Source organism: Suncus etruscus, chromosome 3 (genome assembly GCF_024139225.1).
Source record: "Suncus etruscus isolate mSunEtr1 chromosome 3, mSunEtr1.pri.cur, whole genome shotgun sequence".
Taxonomy (NCBI): domain Eukaryota; kingdom Metazoa; phylum Chordata; class Mammalia; order Eulipotyphla; family Soricidae; genus Suncus; species Suncus etruscus.
Window position 1 is genome coordinate 163,840,191 of NC_064850.1, and position 19,140 is coordinate 163,859,330.

At 37.4% G+C, this 19,140-nt stretch overlaps 1 protein-coding gene across 2 annotated transcripts in view; it reads left to right on the plus strand.

Moving 5' to 3' along the window:
• Nucleotides 1-18,790, plus strand: part of GALNT1 (polypeptide N-acetylgalactosaminyltransferase 1) — an 83,637-nt gene extending 64,847 nt beyond the window's left edge. For both annotated transcript variants that reach the window (XM_049769658.1, XM_049769657.1), the window contains exons 6-12: nt 2,093-2,263; nt 4,394-4,511; nt 6,225-6,405; nt 7,217-7,356; nt 12,178-12,276; nt 12,841-12,975; nt 16,623-18,790. In XM_049769658.1, coding sequence (XP_049625615.1) covers nt 2,093-2,263; nt 4,394-4,511; nt 6,225-6,405; nt 7,217-7,356; nt 12,178-12,276; nt 12,841-12,975; nt 16,623-16,769 — 991 coding nt within the window. In that variant the 3' untranslated portion in view covers nt 16,770-18,790. The remainder of the gene's footprint in view (nt 1-2,092; nt 2,264-4,393; nt 4,512-6,224; nt 6,406-7,216; nt 7,357-12,177; nt 12,277-12,840; nt 12,976-16,622) is intronic.
• The last annotated feature ends 350 nt before the right edge of the window (nt 18,791-19,140 follow it).

Consider the following 19,140-nt stretch of genomic DNA (forward strand, 5'->3'; position numbering starts at 1 on the left):
GAGGTAGTGAGTTTGCCTTGCATGCAGAAGGATGGTGGTTCAAATTCTGGCATCCCATGTGGTCCCCCGAGTCTGTCAGGAGCAATTTCTGAGCATAGAGCCAGAGTAACCCCTGAGCACTGCTGGGTGTGGCCCCTCCCCCCCAAAAAAGAATCTTTCCTGACAATCAAGGAGGACCATATGGGATGATGGGATTCAAACCACCAACTGTCTTGGTTCAGCTACATGCAAGTCAAACATCCTACTGCTGTGCTATCTCTCCGGACTCCTGGCTTTATTTTTTTTTTAAATGGCCACATTCTATAGTACCACTAGCGCTCAGGAACCCAAGACGACTTTGAGGAAGTAAAGGGCCAATGTTTCGAGAAGGTCCGGGGGTCGCCAGGGCCATTTCTGGTTTGGCATTGTTAGGGTGAAAGCCCCACCTAGATGGCAACTTCTAGTATTTGGGGCCACTAAAGTGACATCTGGTATTCTCAGGCCATGCCATAATGGGAATCAACCACTGGGAATTGTATTTGCTTTGTTGTGTTTAACCACTTGAGCTTTATCTTTAACTTAAACTTTTTTTTTTTTGGTTTTTGGGCCACACCCTGTGACGCTCAGGGGTTACTCCTGGCTATGCGCTCAGAAGTTGCTCCTGGCTTCTTGGGGGACCATATGGGATGCCGGGGGATTGAACCAAGGTCCGTCCTAGGCTAGTGCAGGCAAGGCAGGCACCTTACCTCCAGCGCCACCGCTCGGCCCCAACTTAAACATTTTTTTAAATTCTGAACATGTATTTAACAATATGACATGCAGAAATGTGAGAACATAGCATCCAAAGTTGTGAACATTATAGGAAAGCCACATGGTAAAGTACATATACACTTAATATTTATTTTAAAAAAAAACAGTAATGCCATGAAATTCCTTGACTTAATTCATTAATCTCAAGACCGGAGTGATAGCACAGTGGTAAGGCGTTTGTCTTGTACACGGCCAACATGGGACAGACCCTGCTTTGAATCTCGACATCCCGTACAGTCCCCGATCCTTCCAGGAGCAACTTCTGAGTGCAGAGCCAGGAGTAACTCCTGAGTACCACCAGGTGTGGTCCAAAAAAGCAAAAATAAGGGGCCGGTGAGGTGGCGCTAGAGGTAAGGTGTCTGCCTTGCAAGCGCTAGCCAGGGAAGGACCACGGTTCGATCCCCCGGCATCCCATATGGTCCCCCCAAGCCAGGGGCAATTTCTGAGCGCTTAGCCAGGAGTAACCCCTGAGCATCAAATGAGTGTGGCCCCAAAAACCGAAAAATAAATAAATAAATAAATAAATAAATAAATAAATAAATAAATAAAATTTATTAATCTCATTCCTAAAACTTTTCTCCAAAGGCAAGAGTGGAATGTTGTTTAATGAACTTACTTAGAAAACTGTAAAATAGGGGGCCGGAGAAATAGCACAGAGGAAGGGTATTTGCCTTGCATGCAGCCAATCCAGAATGGACAGTGGTTTGAATCCCAGCATCTCATATGGTCCCCCATGCCTGCCAGGAGTAATTTCTGAGCACAGAGCCAGGAGTAACCCTAAGGGCTGCCAGGTGCAACCCAAAAACAAAAAAACAACCACTGTAAAATAGGGGTCAGAGCAATAGCACAACGGGTAGATTATTTGCCTTGCACCCAGTAAACCCAGGTTCAACCCCCAACATCCCATATGGTCCCTAGGGCCTGCATGAGTGATTCCAGCGCACAGAGCCAGGGATAACCCATACCACTGCGTGTGCCCAGCCCCCCCAAAAAAGAAAGAAAACTGTAAAATAGATAATAAATTTGTAAGATTTACCTATTAGTAAAATTACTGCTTTAAAAGGATTAAATATAGTCATTAAAAGCACTGTTTTGCAAAGTATAGAAATATTTGAAGGATTTTTACATGTGATTGTAGAAACATAGCTTGTTAAATTTGGCAAGGAGGACATTTTCACCATTGACTTTTAATATTACAGATTGTATTTTTATTTATAAATGCCAAGTAACAATTGTTATGCAGTTATATTAGGACTTGAGTGGGAAAGTAAAATATTTTGAAATTTTGATTTTACAATTGTAGGAGGACAGTAGTGTGTCCTATCATTGATGTGATCAGTGATGATACTTTTGAGTACATGGCAGGCTCTGATATGACATATGGTGGCTTCAACTGGAAGCTCAATTTCCGCTGGTATCCTGTTCCCCAAAGAGAAATGGACAGAAGGAAAGGTGATCGGACACTTCCAGTCAGGTAATTACTTTGTCAATATTTTCTCTAAAGATTTACTGGCAAGGGGATTGTGATACTTTGGAAATCAAATCTAAAAAGATTATAAGAGAATTTTAAGAGATATGAAGCATATTTGTAGTTAAAAACCAAACTTTCACCTGTGTGACTTTTAAAGAGGACTTTTATTCTGTTCAGTAATTATGATTTTTCATTTATACAAATAATTATGGTAACGTGTGCAGGTGCAACATTTTTACAAATTTGTAAATTCACTTAAGGAAGATATTTGACTTAAACTGTTCCCTAATTAGTTCTTCTATATTAATATGTGAAAATGGCACCTAAAATAAGGTCTTTAAACCAAAATATAAGATGATAAATTTAGACTTGTACCATCTAGATTATAGTTACTGGCTTGCTATGAGGATACAAAATATTGTTCTAAAAGTAAAAAAGAAAATTACAATTGACGGGCTGGAGCAGTGGCGCAAGCGGTAAGCATATGTCTTGCTCATGCTCACTAGCCTAGGACAGACTGCAATTTGATCCCCCGGTGTTCCATATGGTCCCCCAAGCCAGGAGCAATTTCTGAGCTCCTAGCCAGGAGTAACCCCTAAGCGTCACTGGGTGGGCCCCCGGGCCCCCCCCCAAAAAAATGATGATGATAATAATAATAATAATACAGTTGACAAAAGCATAAACAAGGATTTTCATCAGTACAAGTTTTTCTTTTGTTTATATTTGGTCACATAAGTATTTTCAGATAGAGATGACATCTCCATGCTCTTCACAATCTTAAATTGAGATTTTTGTTCTAGTTTCTTAACCAAATTTCTTTCGAAGCACACTTTCTTTTTTTCTAGCTTCTCGGGTTTTCTACCTCTAGAACCCAAGACTAATTCTGGCAAGGGTTTCACTAACTTAGTCAGAGCCTTTCCCTAGCAACGGGACTTTTCCACTGTCCTACTGACATTTCAAATGTCTGTCTTAATTCAAGGTTCTTAAATTTTTTGTAGATGGAGAACTTTGAAAATATTTTGTTTTGTTTTTGATGTGGGCATGACAGAGGGATGCAAATGTGCAAATAAAAGATTTAGCATACAATTCTAAGATTTTTAATAGCCCAAAATTCACATCTAGATGAGTAAAGCGCTTGCCATGCAAGCAACTGATCTTGATCTGCTTCCCAGTACCCAATATGGTCCCCTCAGCACAGAACTAGGGGTGTCCTGACCACAGCTAGGCATGGCTCATTTTTTCCTTACTCTTTAAGATTGGACTTTTTCTTTTCTATAATCAAAATTATTCTGGGACTGGAGCAATAGTACAGTAGGTAGGGGGCTAGCTTTGCATGCGGCCATCCTGGGTTCAGTCCTTGTATCCCATATGGTCCCTGAGCACTGCTGGGTTTGGCCCCAAATTATCAGTAATAATAAAGTTAAAATGATTCCTAACTTTTTGTTGAACAGCTATTTCTTCTAGAAGATTAATATTGCTACCCTCATAGGGCTTGAAATGAATACATTTTAATATCACAGAGACAACCAGATGTTCCTAAAATACTTACCTGATCCTAGTTGTATTCCTTTTTCCTCCAGATTCATGGTTTATACTATAGAAACAAATGGTTAACTGATTTTTTATTTATGTTTTCATACATATAATTTTCCTGCTTAATTCTACTTGTAGCTACCATTCTGCGTACACAGACCGTGTTTTGATCTTATTCTGTACTTTAACCTTTCTTTAAAGTTTCCAGTTTGGTGTGGAAAATTAACGCATTGTTTATTTACATCCTATGACTTACATCTTTGACTTTACAATATTTGTCACCTTTAGAACTTGGCATTTTAGCATTGCTTACATGAGCCTAGATGGTTACTATATGGTTGCTAGGATCAGTAGAGTAGGAACACATCATTCAGATGAGGAAGATTATGAAAGATAGCTTCAATTTAAGGAGGTTAAATGGGAAGTCCAGTCAGGATCTGAGGTCTAAGAAAGATATGAGATAGGAAGAGCCCTTGGGTAGAAGTGATTGTAGGTGCAGCCCTCAGAATGACTAGGGGCGATGTCTGCAGAACAGATAACACAGTAGAAAAACACAGAAAGCCTTATAACTGACCATGTAGTATTATGATTGAATTTCAGAACACCTACAATGGCAGGAGGCCTTTTTTCAATAGACAGAGATTATTTTCAGGAAATTGGAACATATGATGCTGGAATGGATATTTGGGGAGGAGAAAACCTGGAAATTTCCTTTAGGGTAAGTTCCCTTTTAAAACAGTAAACTTTAACCTCAAATATTATGCTTTACTCATTATTTGTTAACCTCTAAATTAGTACAGAGCCAGGACTAACCCCTGAACACCATCAGGTGTGGCCCAAAAACCTTTAAAAGAAAGTAATAAATTGCTCTTCTATAATACTCAGTTGATCTCATACAAAAATCTTGTTTGTTGCTTAACATGTCAATGCCAGCACTGCAATTTATGTTACACTATATTCAAGTATGTGTCATTGGTGACTGGGTTAAATCAATATATTACTTAATGGCTATTTTTAAAAAACAATCTGCTTTGGACACTTATAGTGGCTACTGCAGTGAACTGTATGATAAATCTGAACCAATTCTCTTATTACCCATGGATCCTTATTCACTCTTAAATTGGAGTAGGGTAGTGTTTTTTAATCTTTTTCTATCCATATTTGTTTCCTTCCTGTGATCCTCCCTGCATCATACTAGTTGGCCCCTTGTCCTGTCTTGTGATCTGCCTATTTACATGATTTTTATCTGTACCCCCTTGAAACATGCTAAGGGGGCTCATAAAAGGCCTTATGTCCACCAGTTAAAAATACTACTCTAAGGACTAGAGATAATACAGTGAGTGAATAGGGCACTTGCCTTGCATGCAGCCAACCTGAGTTCAGTCTCCAACACCCAATATGGTCCTCTGAATCTCACCTGGAGTGATCACTGAGCATTACTAAGTAGTGCCCCCCCAAAAAAAAAAACAAAAATAAAAGCTCTCTAGAGTGTCTTATAGATCTTTCCAACTACTGTATTTGCTGGCGTATAAGACGACCCTTCAACACATGAAAAACTTCCTAAAAGTCTTAAAAGTAAGTTACTTCTTAAAAGTAAGAGGGGTGCGGATCACTCGTCCCTGGAGCTGGAACAAGTTTCAGCATGCCGTATACCAGCATATAATATGACTCCCGACTTTTAGGAAGTTTTGCATGGGTTGAAGGGTTGTCTTATATGCCGGCAAATACGGTATATCGTTTTATAGTACTGAGGAAACATTAGACACATAGAATATTTAACAGAATCAAAATTTTTCAATATTTATTTAATTGTAAATATTATTAGGTGTTTCACTTGTGAAAATTTTGATTATCAAAGGATAAGTTTATTGGTTAATAGGAAGTTAAAATGTTTTAACACCTTGTTTTTTTTGTTCTCAAAAGAAAATAGCATGTTACTACCATCCTATTGAATGATGTATGAAAGATCTGTTTAGATCCCTAGATCCTCCTATGTCACAGGCTTGGAGTAGAGAGAACAGATAAGACTGAATATACTGTGATGGTCAAAGTTATTCTGACAGTGAACACATACATTAGTAAATATTTTATACATATACCAAATTATAAAGTATTAAATCGATCAAATCTTAGATTATGATCCTTATGTGTGTCATGGCTATAATTTGCAAATACTGCTCTGGACCTCTTTTGTGTCTTTAGTCAGCTTTTTTATTTTTCTGAAATTATTCTTTAATTTCAGGTTTGAATAGAACCAGAAAGTTAGAGAAAGGTTTATTCCTAAGTAAGCTCTGGCTTTGTGACCATATCACAGCAAGAACTCAATTGTATGCCCTTGATTCTGTGAAATTCTAACTGTGAAACAGAATAAGAGTGAAGTCTCCTTTTGAAACTTTCAAGCCTAATGTGGTCTTGCTTGCTGTTTTTGCAGATTTGGCAATGTGGAGGAACTCTGGAGATTGTTACCTGTTCACATGTTGGACATGTGTTTCGGAAAGCAACACCTTACACATTTCCAGGGGGCACTGGACAGATCATTAATAAAAATAACAGGCGACTTGCAGAAGTGTGGATGGATGAATTCAAGAATTTCTTCTACATAATTTCTCCAGGTCAACATCATTCTACACTAGAAATATAAGAATCTTAACTCTTACCCCTGTTCATAATGTTAAGGGATAGAAAAGAAACTGAGCAGAAGTAAAAGCTTCTCATAGTCCACTCTAAAAAAGTAAATGAAATAACACATAGTATTGAAGTATTTATCAGAATGCTTTTGTATTATTAGCAATAATAATTTACTCAGCCTTGAATTACATTAATTACTGTTAGCTCAGATGTTATCCATGATTTTTTAAAATTTTCTAACTGAAATAACATTAAACTTTTAAGTGTCAGATATCTTAAGGCCTACAAAAACCTTATAGCATGGTTCGCGGGATTTCTCCCTGGGAACTTTTTTCTTCAAGTTTTGTGTGAATCTTAATTTTAATTTTTAATAATAGAGCAAAACAGTCTTGTTTATGCCTTAGCATGTTTTAAATGTTTTCTGGGCCTGAAGAAATAGTACAGGGAGTAAGATGCTTGCTTGCAACTGTCTCTAGTTTGATTCTTGAAACTACATATGATCCTCAAGCACAGTTTTGTGGTCCAAAACCCCTTAGCAATCAAACAACGTAATAAAAAGTTTTCTGATCCATTAAAGTTATATTTGTATGTAAAATTAGTATCATATATTTTATTCTAAAATTTCTCTTCAAAAAATAAAATGTTACATTTTCATTTTGGGAGATACAATTCATGGCATAGTCACTCATATAAATTAAACATCTGCATATAGTCTGATTCTTCCCTTTTGTCTTAATTTTTAAATGCAATATATAAATAAAATGTCACCTAATAGAATATTAATGATTTCAACAGGTGTTACAAAGGTAGAGTATGGAGATATAGCATCAAGACTTGGTCTAAGACGCAAACTCCAATGCAACCCTTTTTCTTGGTACCTTGAGAATATTTATCCTGATTCTCAGATTCCACGTCACTATTTCTCTTTGGGAGAGGTAAGAAAAATGTATTCTTTGTTTTATGAATTTTTATTTATCAGAAATAATAGAGGTTAGACTTCTACCAAAATGGTATCTATACGTGAAAATTTATAATTTTAAGTTTGGTTATGAATTGGTTGGCAAACTCATATAATAAAGTATTTTTTTTCCAACCATTCATTTTCTGTCAGGAATCCTAGTCTCTATTTGGATAGATAAGTTGGAAAAAATGTTGGCAGTGGTGCTTGCTGCATTTTATACCCTTAACATTCAGCAACCACTTTGAAACGTAATATAATTTTCTTATTAAATTTTATAATGAATAAATTAGAAATGCTTTGAAGTTTGACCTTTTTATTATCTTTGTGAGTATCCATATATATAGGATTTTATTATAAGGTGAAGTTCTATTTTCTGTTAACCATGATGGTCACAAGGAACTATTACTTATTCTCTGTTCCTCCAAATTCCTACAGTATCAAAAGACATCTAGTCTCCCTTCCAATGCAGAACTTTATGTGTAGAAATGCAGAACTTTATGTGTAGAAAAACAAAGTAGGTGCTTCTCTTATACAGAGGTCTGATTACATTAAGGATTTTATTGGTTCTCTAGGTTTGCCATATTAAATTACCACAACTAAGTGACCTATATAGTAGGAATTAATTATCATATGAGATCCAAGTACGGACAGGGTTGGTTCATTCTGATGGTTGCAAAGAAGATATGCTCCTCTAGCTTCCGGTGGTTTATCGGCAATCTTTATTGTTTCTGATGTTTGTTTCCTCAGTCGACCATTGGTTGAAAAGGTGATGAGGGCTTGGGGGGAAGAAAAGTAAGATATGAAAGAGCAGATAGGTCACAGAGTGAGGAGCTGATCTGAGTAAATTCGAGTAAAAATTTTCAATCTGTTTGTGATTTTCTTCAGAGTTACTGAGGCTACTTTAGGCTTGACTAGATTTTAAGTACACTGAGTAAGTTGATTCTTACTATGCCCTATTCATGAACATCCATTCTAATTGCTCTAGCCTCAATTCAGAGAAAGGCCCAGGGTGGGTGGCATGCTACGTACGGGAAGACTAGAATAGAGACTTTTTTTTTTTCTTTTGAACTGACCCACTTTTGGACAACACCTAGGCATTGTTAACTGGACCAGAATATAGGCATATTACAAAGAGCTACTTGTTTAACCCACAGTAGGAGATTGCCAAAGCAAGCCTGCCGATTACTTACCTCTTGCCAGCTGGCTTTCTGTGTAAAGAACAGATTTTACCCTCTGTTATTTGTCCTTGGAATTGCTGAAGGAATCCTTCAATAAAGAAACCTGCTTTATCTGGTATTTCCCAAACATATTTGGTTACAAAACACCTTTATTAGTTTCACATGTGTCAGCACCTGATTAAATACTGTTGCTCAGTTCTTGGTTTAGGAATCACTGTCTTACATTATGCACCGCCCAGGTCTGCATGCTCCTATATCCTGAGAACACTTCTCATCTGCCTCTAATCACCTTGAAAGTGTAGTAGCTCTTCCACTCTACTGTTGATAAAATAGACATGGAAATTTCTCTGTGTATAATTCCCATGACAGAACTTTTCTTTTTGCTTTTTCTTTTTTTGGTTTTGGGCCACACCCTGGTGGCACTCAGGGGTTATTCCTGGTTCAGAAATTGCTCCTGGCAGGCTGAGGGGACCATATGGGATGCCTGGATAGAACCTATGTTGGCTGATAGAACCTGGGTGTGAAAGGCAAATGCGCTCTGTGCTGCGCTATTGATACTGCCCCCAGAACTTTTTAAAGTTAATTCCCACAAATAAAATGTACTGACTGATATCCTGAAAGGACAAAATTGTTGAGCTGCAGGAATAGCACAAAAGGCTGAAGTGCATGCCAGAACCCCAGTTTTTATCCCTAGCACCACTTGAGGATAGCCCTAAAACACAAAAGCATACAAATTGGACAAAATTGTTTCCCAGATTCAGCCTAGTCATCTTTTTTTATATTCTCAAGAATTCACCTTAAGATCTCAGAGAAGTCACTCACCTGTATCTTCTCTGGCTGTTTTAGTGGGCTGAAGATCAAGCAGATGCTCCCCTCCTGCTATAAAGACACCACATTTACTGAGCCAAACTTCCTTCTGTTAATCCCACCTAGAACCAAAGCATCACTGCTGCCTCCCTAAAAAAAGGTCCTCCTTCACCTTGAATGTATAGACATCACTTCATTTCACCCCTGCATTTTGGAAGAGAGCTGTCAGACCCCAGTAGAGGCCCAAAACTGAGCCTCAGTCACCACTTCTTACTGATCAGAGTTTTAATTGACAGGAAGTTGTATTTTCCAGTCCTCGTAGAAACACTACTTTGGGGGAGGGGGTAAAAATATGCTGTGCTCAGAGGACCATATGCAGTACCAGGAATTAAACTAGTATAGGATGTGCGAAAGGCAAATGCCATAACCCATGAACTATCTCTGCTCCAAGGGGCCGGAGCGGTGGTGCAAGCAGTAAGGTGTCTGCCTTGCCTGTGCTAGCCTAGGACAAACCGAGGTTTAATCTCTGGTGTCACATATGGTCCCCCAAGCCAGGAGCAATTTCTGAGTGTCAGGAGTAACCCCTGAGTGTCACCAAGTGTGGCCCAGAAAACAAAACAAAACAAAAAAAAACTTGAATTAATCCTTGAGTTTTTATAAGGCATGTACAAAATATATTTATGAATTTTGAATTTGAAAAAAATGGATAAAATGATGTGGATTACAAGCTAAAATAATTCCTGAGTTAGTATGATGTGCTGAACCTGGAGTAGAAAGGACCCTAAATTTTCGTATTGAATAACTGCACAAGGTGTATGATTTACATATATTTGTATATATTAAAAGGAAAAATACATCTGGACTAGCTAGAGACTTCCTGAAATATTGGCATTAATTTTTACTTTATATTTTTGTTGTTGTTGTTTTGGGGCCACACCCAGCGGTGCTCAGGGGTTACTCCTGGCTGTCTGCTCAGAAATAGCTCCTGGCAGGCACGGGGGACCACGGGGGACCATATGGGACACCGTATGGGATTCGAACCAACCACCTTTGGTCCTGGATCGGCTGCTTGCAAAGCAAATGCCGCTGTGCTATCTCTCCGGGCCCTGTACTTTATATTTTTAATAAAAGTGGATTATTTGTAGTTTTAAATTTATCTTCTGTTTATCACACAAATTACATTTTTTTTCTTGTCTGCACAACAGAATAGTTTTGCACATCTCCTTTCTGCTAATAATACCATCTATGTGTCAAGATTTTAGACTATAACCACCTTTTATTTTTCTTAGTTGCAGTGCTAGAGACTGAACCCAGAACCTCTATATGAAATGTATCTTCTATCACTGAGCCACATTCTTTCTAATTACCACAAGCTGTTATCTTTTATTTGTGTGTGAGGGGTGGGGATCGAGCTAAGCAGTGTTCTGGGAGCCACTGTGGTGATACTCAACTAGCCAAGTAGACTGCTCTTTGTTAGGACCTGAAGATATGCTGCTGCTTAGGCCCCACAGTGCTAGAGGCTGTTAGATGGTGCTGAGTGCCAGGGTTCAAACCAGGCAAAGCATATGCTCCTAATCCATGTGTTCTTTCCTCAGCCTTTTACCATATGCTTCTGTGTGGGAGCCATAACTAGTGCCTGGAATCATGCATGCCAGACAGGCACCTTCTCCACTCACTATACTCTCTCTCTGGCCCTCCATGGACCATATGCTTTTAAACTAATGCTTCAGAGGGAAAAAAAGTATTAAAATAAATTGCATAAATATTCTAATTCTGGTACATTTATATTCTTTTATGTAATTCTTTTACATAATCCATGAGTGGTATTTGTACCTAGCCATGCATAAGCTTCCAATGATGTCAGGTACCAACTCTGATTCTGATTACAAAAAAAAAAAGACCTCAATTCTCCTTAAAAAAAAAAAAGTCATTGGTATAATTATCAAGGTAATGGCCCCTTGCTTGTCAACAGTTTCCACAGGGAGTTAATAAATTGCCTTTTTTAAGGCAAAATAGAGCTTATTGAACTAATCCTGAAATGATTTGGGGGATTGAGGATGAAGGGCAGCAGAGAGAGTGTACTGTAGGTAAAGACACTTGGCAGCCAACTCTAGTTCAAGCCCAGCACCCCCCCCCCCAAATATGGTCCCCTGAACCCCTGCCAGGAGTGATTCCTGAGGCAGAGCCAAGAATAACCCCTGAACATTACCAGGTATGGCTCAAAAAATAAAAATAATTTAATGTCTTTGGGGAAAATAGACTCTAAAAACTACCCCCTAAAATACATACATACATACATACATACATACATTATGTATTTTATGACTTACATAAATATAAAAAAAGAGAATTTTAGTTAACTAGTGATTATTTTCCTCCCTTCGATTCCTAAGCCTTACCTCAGGAATTTAGGGTGTCTTATTATAGTTAAATTTTAATTTTTATATATACATATCTAGTCCTAAGTCCAGGACCAGCCAGCCATAAAAGGGGTCTGCCTCTTTAAATAAAACACCTCCCTTTTAAATAAAACACTACTCGTGATTGCCTGCTGAGTCTATAAAGCCCTCCCTAGGGTTGGCTGTAGGAGAGAGAATTGGAAGAGCAAGAGGAGAGACAGTTGGCCGTTGGAAGAAAATCAGATCCAGCTTTCTCTCCCTTTTTATCTTTCTCCTGGCCTAGGGGTTTGTCCGAGGCCCCAGGGCTTCTCTAATAAATAAAAATATATTTGTCAGAGTCTGACATATATATATATTAGGATATCTAGCTAATTTCTTATATCGTGATATTTTCACTTCATTTTCCCATAGATACGGAATGTGGAAACAAATCAATGCCTGGATAATATGGCTAGAAAAGAAAATGAAAAGGTTGGAATTTTTAACTGTCATGGAATGGGAGGTAATCAGGTGAGTATTTTAATAAAACCTTATCAAGGATAACTTTCTGATTTGTTTTCATCTTCTGCTCGCTTGTGATGTCTTTCAGAAATGTTTTCTTCCCTTTAATGAGAAAATAATAAAGACCTTTACGAAAAGGAAGTCTTCAGTAATGGTTAAACTTAAGTGCAACAATTTGTAAAAGGCCCCTTGTTAGACTATTTGCATTGTTGCACATGATATTTATTTTGCCCTTTGGATTCAGTCCTTGGCTTTGATAACAACTCTCAACAATACTTTCTGTGTATAGAGAGAGTTCAAGGTCATTTGTTCTGCCCTCTATATAAAATTGGTGGTTTTCCTGAATCATTCTCTCTTACAGCAGTGTTCTAAAATTACATATCTACAAGCCTGTTTATCTCCTACCATATATACTGGCCACATAAAAAACTCATTTTTTTTTATTAAGATTTCTTTGTAATGGGATTAGGTAGCTCACACCCTCTATGATCCCCTGATATACCAGATGTGCCTTCAAAACAGAAAGATAACAATAATAAGATTTATATATACACACATATTTTGGTTTTTCAGGTTTTCTCTTATACTGCCAACAAAGAAATTAGAACTGATGACCTTTGCTTAGATGTCTCCAAACTTAATGGCCCTGTTACAATGCTCAAATGCCACCATTTGAAAGGCAATCAACTATGGGAATATGACCCAGCGGTATGTTATCTAACTGCATAAAAAATAATACTTTATCAATGGATATATTTACATAAGTTTATTGAATTAAACATTTAGGCAAATGTGAATCTTAATGAAATTCTCTTGTTCATACTGTCAGTGTCATTTCTTGTTTTTTTTCCTTATGCTTCTGTGCACAAGATCTGGTCATGTTAAAAAGACTTTTTTTCTTTTTGTTTGTAATACTGTTAACAGTAATGGTTTCCCATAGACTAATTCCAGCACCACACCCATCAGCAGTATACCCATCTCCCTCCCCTAAAAGTTCCCAACTCAGTTCCCTGTTATGTTGTTTTTGGATTTTTGTTTTCAACCTCACTCTGTACCTTAATCCTATACTACTCTCTGGACTCCATGAGTAAATTTTATTTCAAAACGTAAGTAGATGGTCTGATTATTTTGAGACTTCCTGGGTCACTTCCTGGGTAAGAAAAATTTAGTGTTCAAGTGCTGCCTTTGGATGCTTCTGTGAAAAGGAAAGGTCAGCCATGGGCAGACAGATGCAGATTTCACAGCCTTCTCTGGCTTCATGGAAGCACTTAGGGGTACAGTCCCAACAGTCGTGTTGAATCCATTAACTGAAAACAGCAAACGCGAAAAACCGTAAACTGTGTTCATGCCAGGGACCAGGGAGATAGTATAGCAAGTAGGGAACTTGGCCTGCATGTGACTGATTTGGTTCAATCTCCAGCATCCCAGATTGTCTCCCACGCCCTGCAGGAATGATTCCTACAATAACCCCTGAGCATAGCTACATATGACTCCCCCCAAAATATATGTTCATGCCTATAATCTAAACTTAACAGTCATGAAATTTCAAATGAACATTAAAAATAGTTGGATCTAGTTTTAGCCATATAGACATTGAAGCCCAGATGGAAATTAATTAATTGTCCAAGGCCTCACAACAAGTAATTGGTATAAGCTGATCTCAGACCTGAGATTCTGTGCACAATTCTATACTGTCTTTAAATGTGTAAATCTTCGAATCTTATTTATATAACATATTGTCTAGGATTTATGACACCAGAATTGGGACTAGGATGTAATGACAACTTTTCCAGATTGCAGATAAGTTTTATGCAATAATAATTAATACCGTATTTTCTAGTGTATAAGACGACTTTTTAACCCATAAATAACTTCTTAAAAGTCAGGGTCGTCTTATATGCTGTCGGTATATGGTATGCTGAAACTTATTCCCGCTGGTATGTGGCTTTCCTGTGCTCAGTCCTCTGTTCAGCTTTTATGGGACTCAGTGGAGGTGCTCTGTCCCCCTCTAACTGTCCTATTAATCTCTGCACCCAAGTCACCTGCTCTTAAGAGGAGCCCCATCTCCCTGCTCTCACTGTAGATCAATCACTGTTTTATGTTTACATGTTTGATGACAAATAGCCTTATGTTTATAAGTGACAGTTTTCCAGCTAAGTACATACATGACATAAGCACTTGAATTAAAATTTTCATATTGAAATAAAATCTTACTTTTTTTAAATTTCCATTTGGTATACGTTAAAAGAGAGAGGTAGTCTTACACAGCAAATATAACCCAAACCCTATATTTTAACAGGAAAATTAGGGGATCGTCTTATATGCCGAGTAGTCTTATACACTGGAAAATACGGTAGTTTTACTCTTCCTTCTAAGATAGAATTAGCTGTCACTTAATCCAGTTCCTGTTTTTTCTTTTACTGAGTAAAAGCCACTGTTAATCACAAGTCTTCTGGTCAGTTGCTAGCATTAATAATTAAGTCTTGAGGCCAACACTGTGTTCAAGGATAAACTATATAGGATAATACTTAATGTGAATTCTAATACAGTTGCTTTGGAATCCTTCATCTGACTCTGGAATCCTTCATCTTCATTTGTTGGTCTTCAATATAATAATGTTCAGTATAGGGGCCAGAGTGGTAGCACAGCAGTAGGGCATTTGCCTTACACTGGCTGACCCAGGATGGACGAGGGTTCAATCTCCAGCGTCCCATATGGTCTCTCAAGCCAGGAGCAATTTCTGAGTGCAGAGCCAGGAGTGTGTGGCCCAAAAAAAAACAAAAAATAATGTTTAGTGTCAATATTATTAGTATAAGTCATTATGTATATAGCTATTCTCATATGTCTTGTCCCTTTGAAATGGTCCTAAAAACATGACAGCATCTTCTAGACTATAAAAAGGAGGGAGATATATTGCCATATCAGCAATTTCTTAAGGATTTCTTTATAAATCTTATTTTGAATCTTTAAAAGGACCTGAGTCTCTAAGGGACTTGAGGTTTAGACTCACAGAATTAATTTGAATAACCTTATCACCTAGGAGATGAAGCAATTTTGAAACAGCTTTTTGAAAATAGGTTAAGGATCCTAAAATAGCAAAACACTGATCTGAGATTTTTTTTAATAATTTATTTTTTTAACTGAAACACATAAAGTGAAATTTCTGTTACAGAACTTATGGCCTAACTGTGAATTAGGATTTAGGACATTTTACTGAGTCCAGCCTAACCCACTGTATCTTGCTGCCTCTCACCCTCCCATATACCATGTTTTCTGGTGTATAAGACGACTCCTACTTTTCCTGTTAAAACATAGGGTTTGGGCTATATTCACCATTTAAGACTACCTCTCTTGTAATGCACATCAAATGGAAATTAAAAAACGTATACCCGGCAGCTGGATGAGATGCAGCGCTCGGTAACTCAGCTCCTTTGTTTTTTTGGTTTTTTGGTTGTTGTTTTTTTTTAATTATCTTTATTTAAACACCGTGATTACAAATATAATTGTAGTTGTATGATTACAGTCATGTAAAGAACAGCCCCCTTCACCAGTGCAGGATTCCCACCACCAATTTCCCAGATCTACCTACTCCCCACCCCACCCACACCTGTACTCGAGACAGGCTTTCTTTTTCCCTCATTCATTCACATTATTATGATAGTTTTTAGTGTAGTTATTTCTCTAACTGCACTTATCATTCTATGTGGTGAGTTTCATGTCATTAGCTGCACCTACATGGGAGGATGGGGGGAAGTAAGGGTTGGGACTGAGGCAGTAAAATATTAGAAATGGGGCCCGGAGAGATAGCACAGCAGCGTTTGCCTTGCAAGCAGCTGATCCAGGACCAAAGGTGGTTGGTTCAAATCCCGGTGTCCCATATGGTCCCCCGTGCCTGCCAGGAGCTATTTCTGAGCAGACAGCCAGGAGTAACCCCTGAGCACCGTTGGGTGTGGCCCAAAAACCAAAAAAAAAAAAATTAGAAATGAACTCAGCTCCTTTGTATGCCCTGAAAGATGAATGAGAACAAGCAGAGAGGACTGAGTGATGATACAATGGTAAGAGGGGGTCGGATAACTCGTCCCTGAAGCTGGAGTAAGTTTCAGCATGCCGTATATCGGTGTATAGTCTTATACACCCCCAACTTTTAGGAAGATTTTTATGGGTTAAAAAGTTGTCTTACAAAAAAAAAAAATCGTCTATGTGCCGGAAAATACAGTAGCTCTTATGCTATGCTCTATATTTAGGCCATTTTCCTCCATTGTCGTTTAACTAATTTCAATTGCAAACAAAAATTATAGTTGGGTTAGTTTGATTTTCCATTTTTATTTTAATACTTCTTTATTTGCCACTTTTAGAAATTAACCCTGCAGCATGTGAACAGTAATCAGTGCCTGGATAAAGCCACAGAAGAGGACAGCCAGGTGCCCAGCATTAGAGACTGCAATGGAAGCCGGTCCCAGCAGTGGCTTCTTCGAAATGTCACACTTCCAGAAATATTCTGAGACCAAATTTACAAAAAGAGGGGAAAAATAAGGATGACTGGGCTACCTCAGCATACATTTCTGCTACATTTTAAAGTAGCAGAAAAGGAAAAGTGCTTTTCCTCCTCTTCTGGATGTAAGGTTTATCAGCCATTAAAACTTAGACTCCTCTCGCTTTTCACTAGCTGTGAACCAGCCTTCCTATCCAAGGACGTGAAACTATGTAGTAGTGAGACTGTGCACACTGATGTTTACAAGATTGAAGAGTCTTTTATCAAGAATCATTATAAAGATATTCAAACAGCTGATGAAATGTGCTTTCCAGAGAACTGTACCTTTTATGGTTTGCTTGCACATCAGTAACTTCTGCTGACTGTGCTGTCATAATGAAGAGAATTCCAAGAGATTTTTTTTTTCTGATTAGAACTGGTAGCTGGTATATTAAAACATTGATAAAAAGATGAATGAAAAAGAACTGGAACCAAATCCAGAATCATGAAGACAACACATTTTTACAATTTAAAAAATAAAACTATATTAAACAGGGTTTAAAGGAAATTAAAACAACTACGAGAAGTACAATTTGTTATAGTATAGTATCAAATTTATATATAGATTTTATACCTCAGTGGGGAAAAATTAACTGATTCCAATGATTTTGTTTCCATCTGTGATGTCATGGATACTTTTTTCCTTGGGGTGCTGAAATTGAGCTAGTGAAATAGCTCTTTGAACGTAGTTTTAATTGCTTTCTACAATTTTTTTTTAATTTGGTGTGTGGGCTGTTGGAATTGTAATTTTTTGAATGCCTTCCAAAAGTAGAGATTTAAAATACTGTCTGGTCTCACTGAACACAATGCATTAGAAATCTCAGTTGCTCTTGGGTTAACTGGCTATAGATTTAGACACAAACATCCCATAAATTTCATACTAGATTTTCAACTTCTTGATTCAACTGATAACGTTTAGTACCCAAGATTCATACTACTGTGCTACCAATTTATTTTCAGAGCAATAAATCTCAGTTCTATGATCACGATTCCACTCAACAAAAGGCCTATAGAAGTGATTATTTGGGCATTTGGAGATATATTTGATGTTTTAAAAAAAACTTTTTTTATTTCATACTCAGATGTACTTCACTGTTAAGTGCATATTTAGATTAGGATTCTTGAATTGTATTGTTAATTTTTTTTAAAGAAATAAAATTTGACTGAAAATGTTTAATTGACATTTTTATGAGTGAGCCAAAGAAGTGCAGCTACTATTTTCATATTATTAGTCCTGCATTTCTTCCCTAAATTCTATTTAGGTTAAATATTCTTTTTGTCTGATTTTTAGTACCATAAAATAATCTGAGCATCAACTAAAAGTATCAAATGTTTAAGCTAAAGCTCGTAGAAAAAAAAACATCTCATTACAATACTTTTTCCAGAAAAGTAAAGCAACCCATTGGCCAAAGTGCATATATTGCCTTCCTGTTTGTAAGATTATATTTAATATTCTTTTCTTTGGTTATCTCTCACTGGAAGACTCACTGCCGGCAGTGTTATTACTTATGCCTAAGAATGTCTGTGAACGTTCCATTACTAATGATATTTGCCAAGAACAGAACGTTTCTCATGGTCTACTCAAGGTAATGGATGTCAAGCACATATGGATGCTTTAGGATGAGGCTGACTAGAATGCATAAATGTGTCCCCAGGCAATTTGAAATGTAGCAGGTGCTGGATGGAGATTTTTCCTACTCCTCGAGCTATGCTAATTCTATCTTCAATAGGCCTAATGCTTGAATAAACTAGATGTCTAATCAATAAATTATTTTCATGCTCAGATTTCAGGTTTTTGTACTCTAGCATAATTTGGACTTATTCCTTACTGTAAGAAAACATCAATGTGATTTAAATTTGTTTTGTTTAAGAGGGGAATGCAAGTGATTTGATTCATGGGTACTTTTAGAACCTAATAGATAATCCCATTGCCTTTATTTTTCTAATTAAAGAGTTCCTAAATACTTTGAAAATATAAAATATTCCTAAATAGTTGTGCCTTACATTGGTTTTATTTGAAGCTAAGCTGGATGATCCACCTTCCTCATTATATAGCTCTCTGAAAAATCAAAGGATAGAAAACAGCATTATTTGGTCAATGAAGAATGCATAAATGTGACAAGGCTAATTAAATTTTACAGATCTACTCAGTCCATCCAATCCCAGTTGATTAGAATGTCTTTCTGTTCTAATTGGCCTTCTTGAAAAACAGTGCATTGCTTACCACTCTACAAATGAAAGGATGTAGGCCATGTCCTCATTTCCCTTTTCAACATTCTGCTGTAAAACAGAGGCTCCTCTGTCAGGATCTGGTTCTCCTCAACTTATCTCCAAGTTTATAT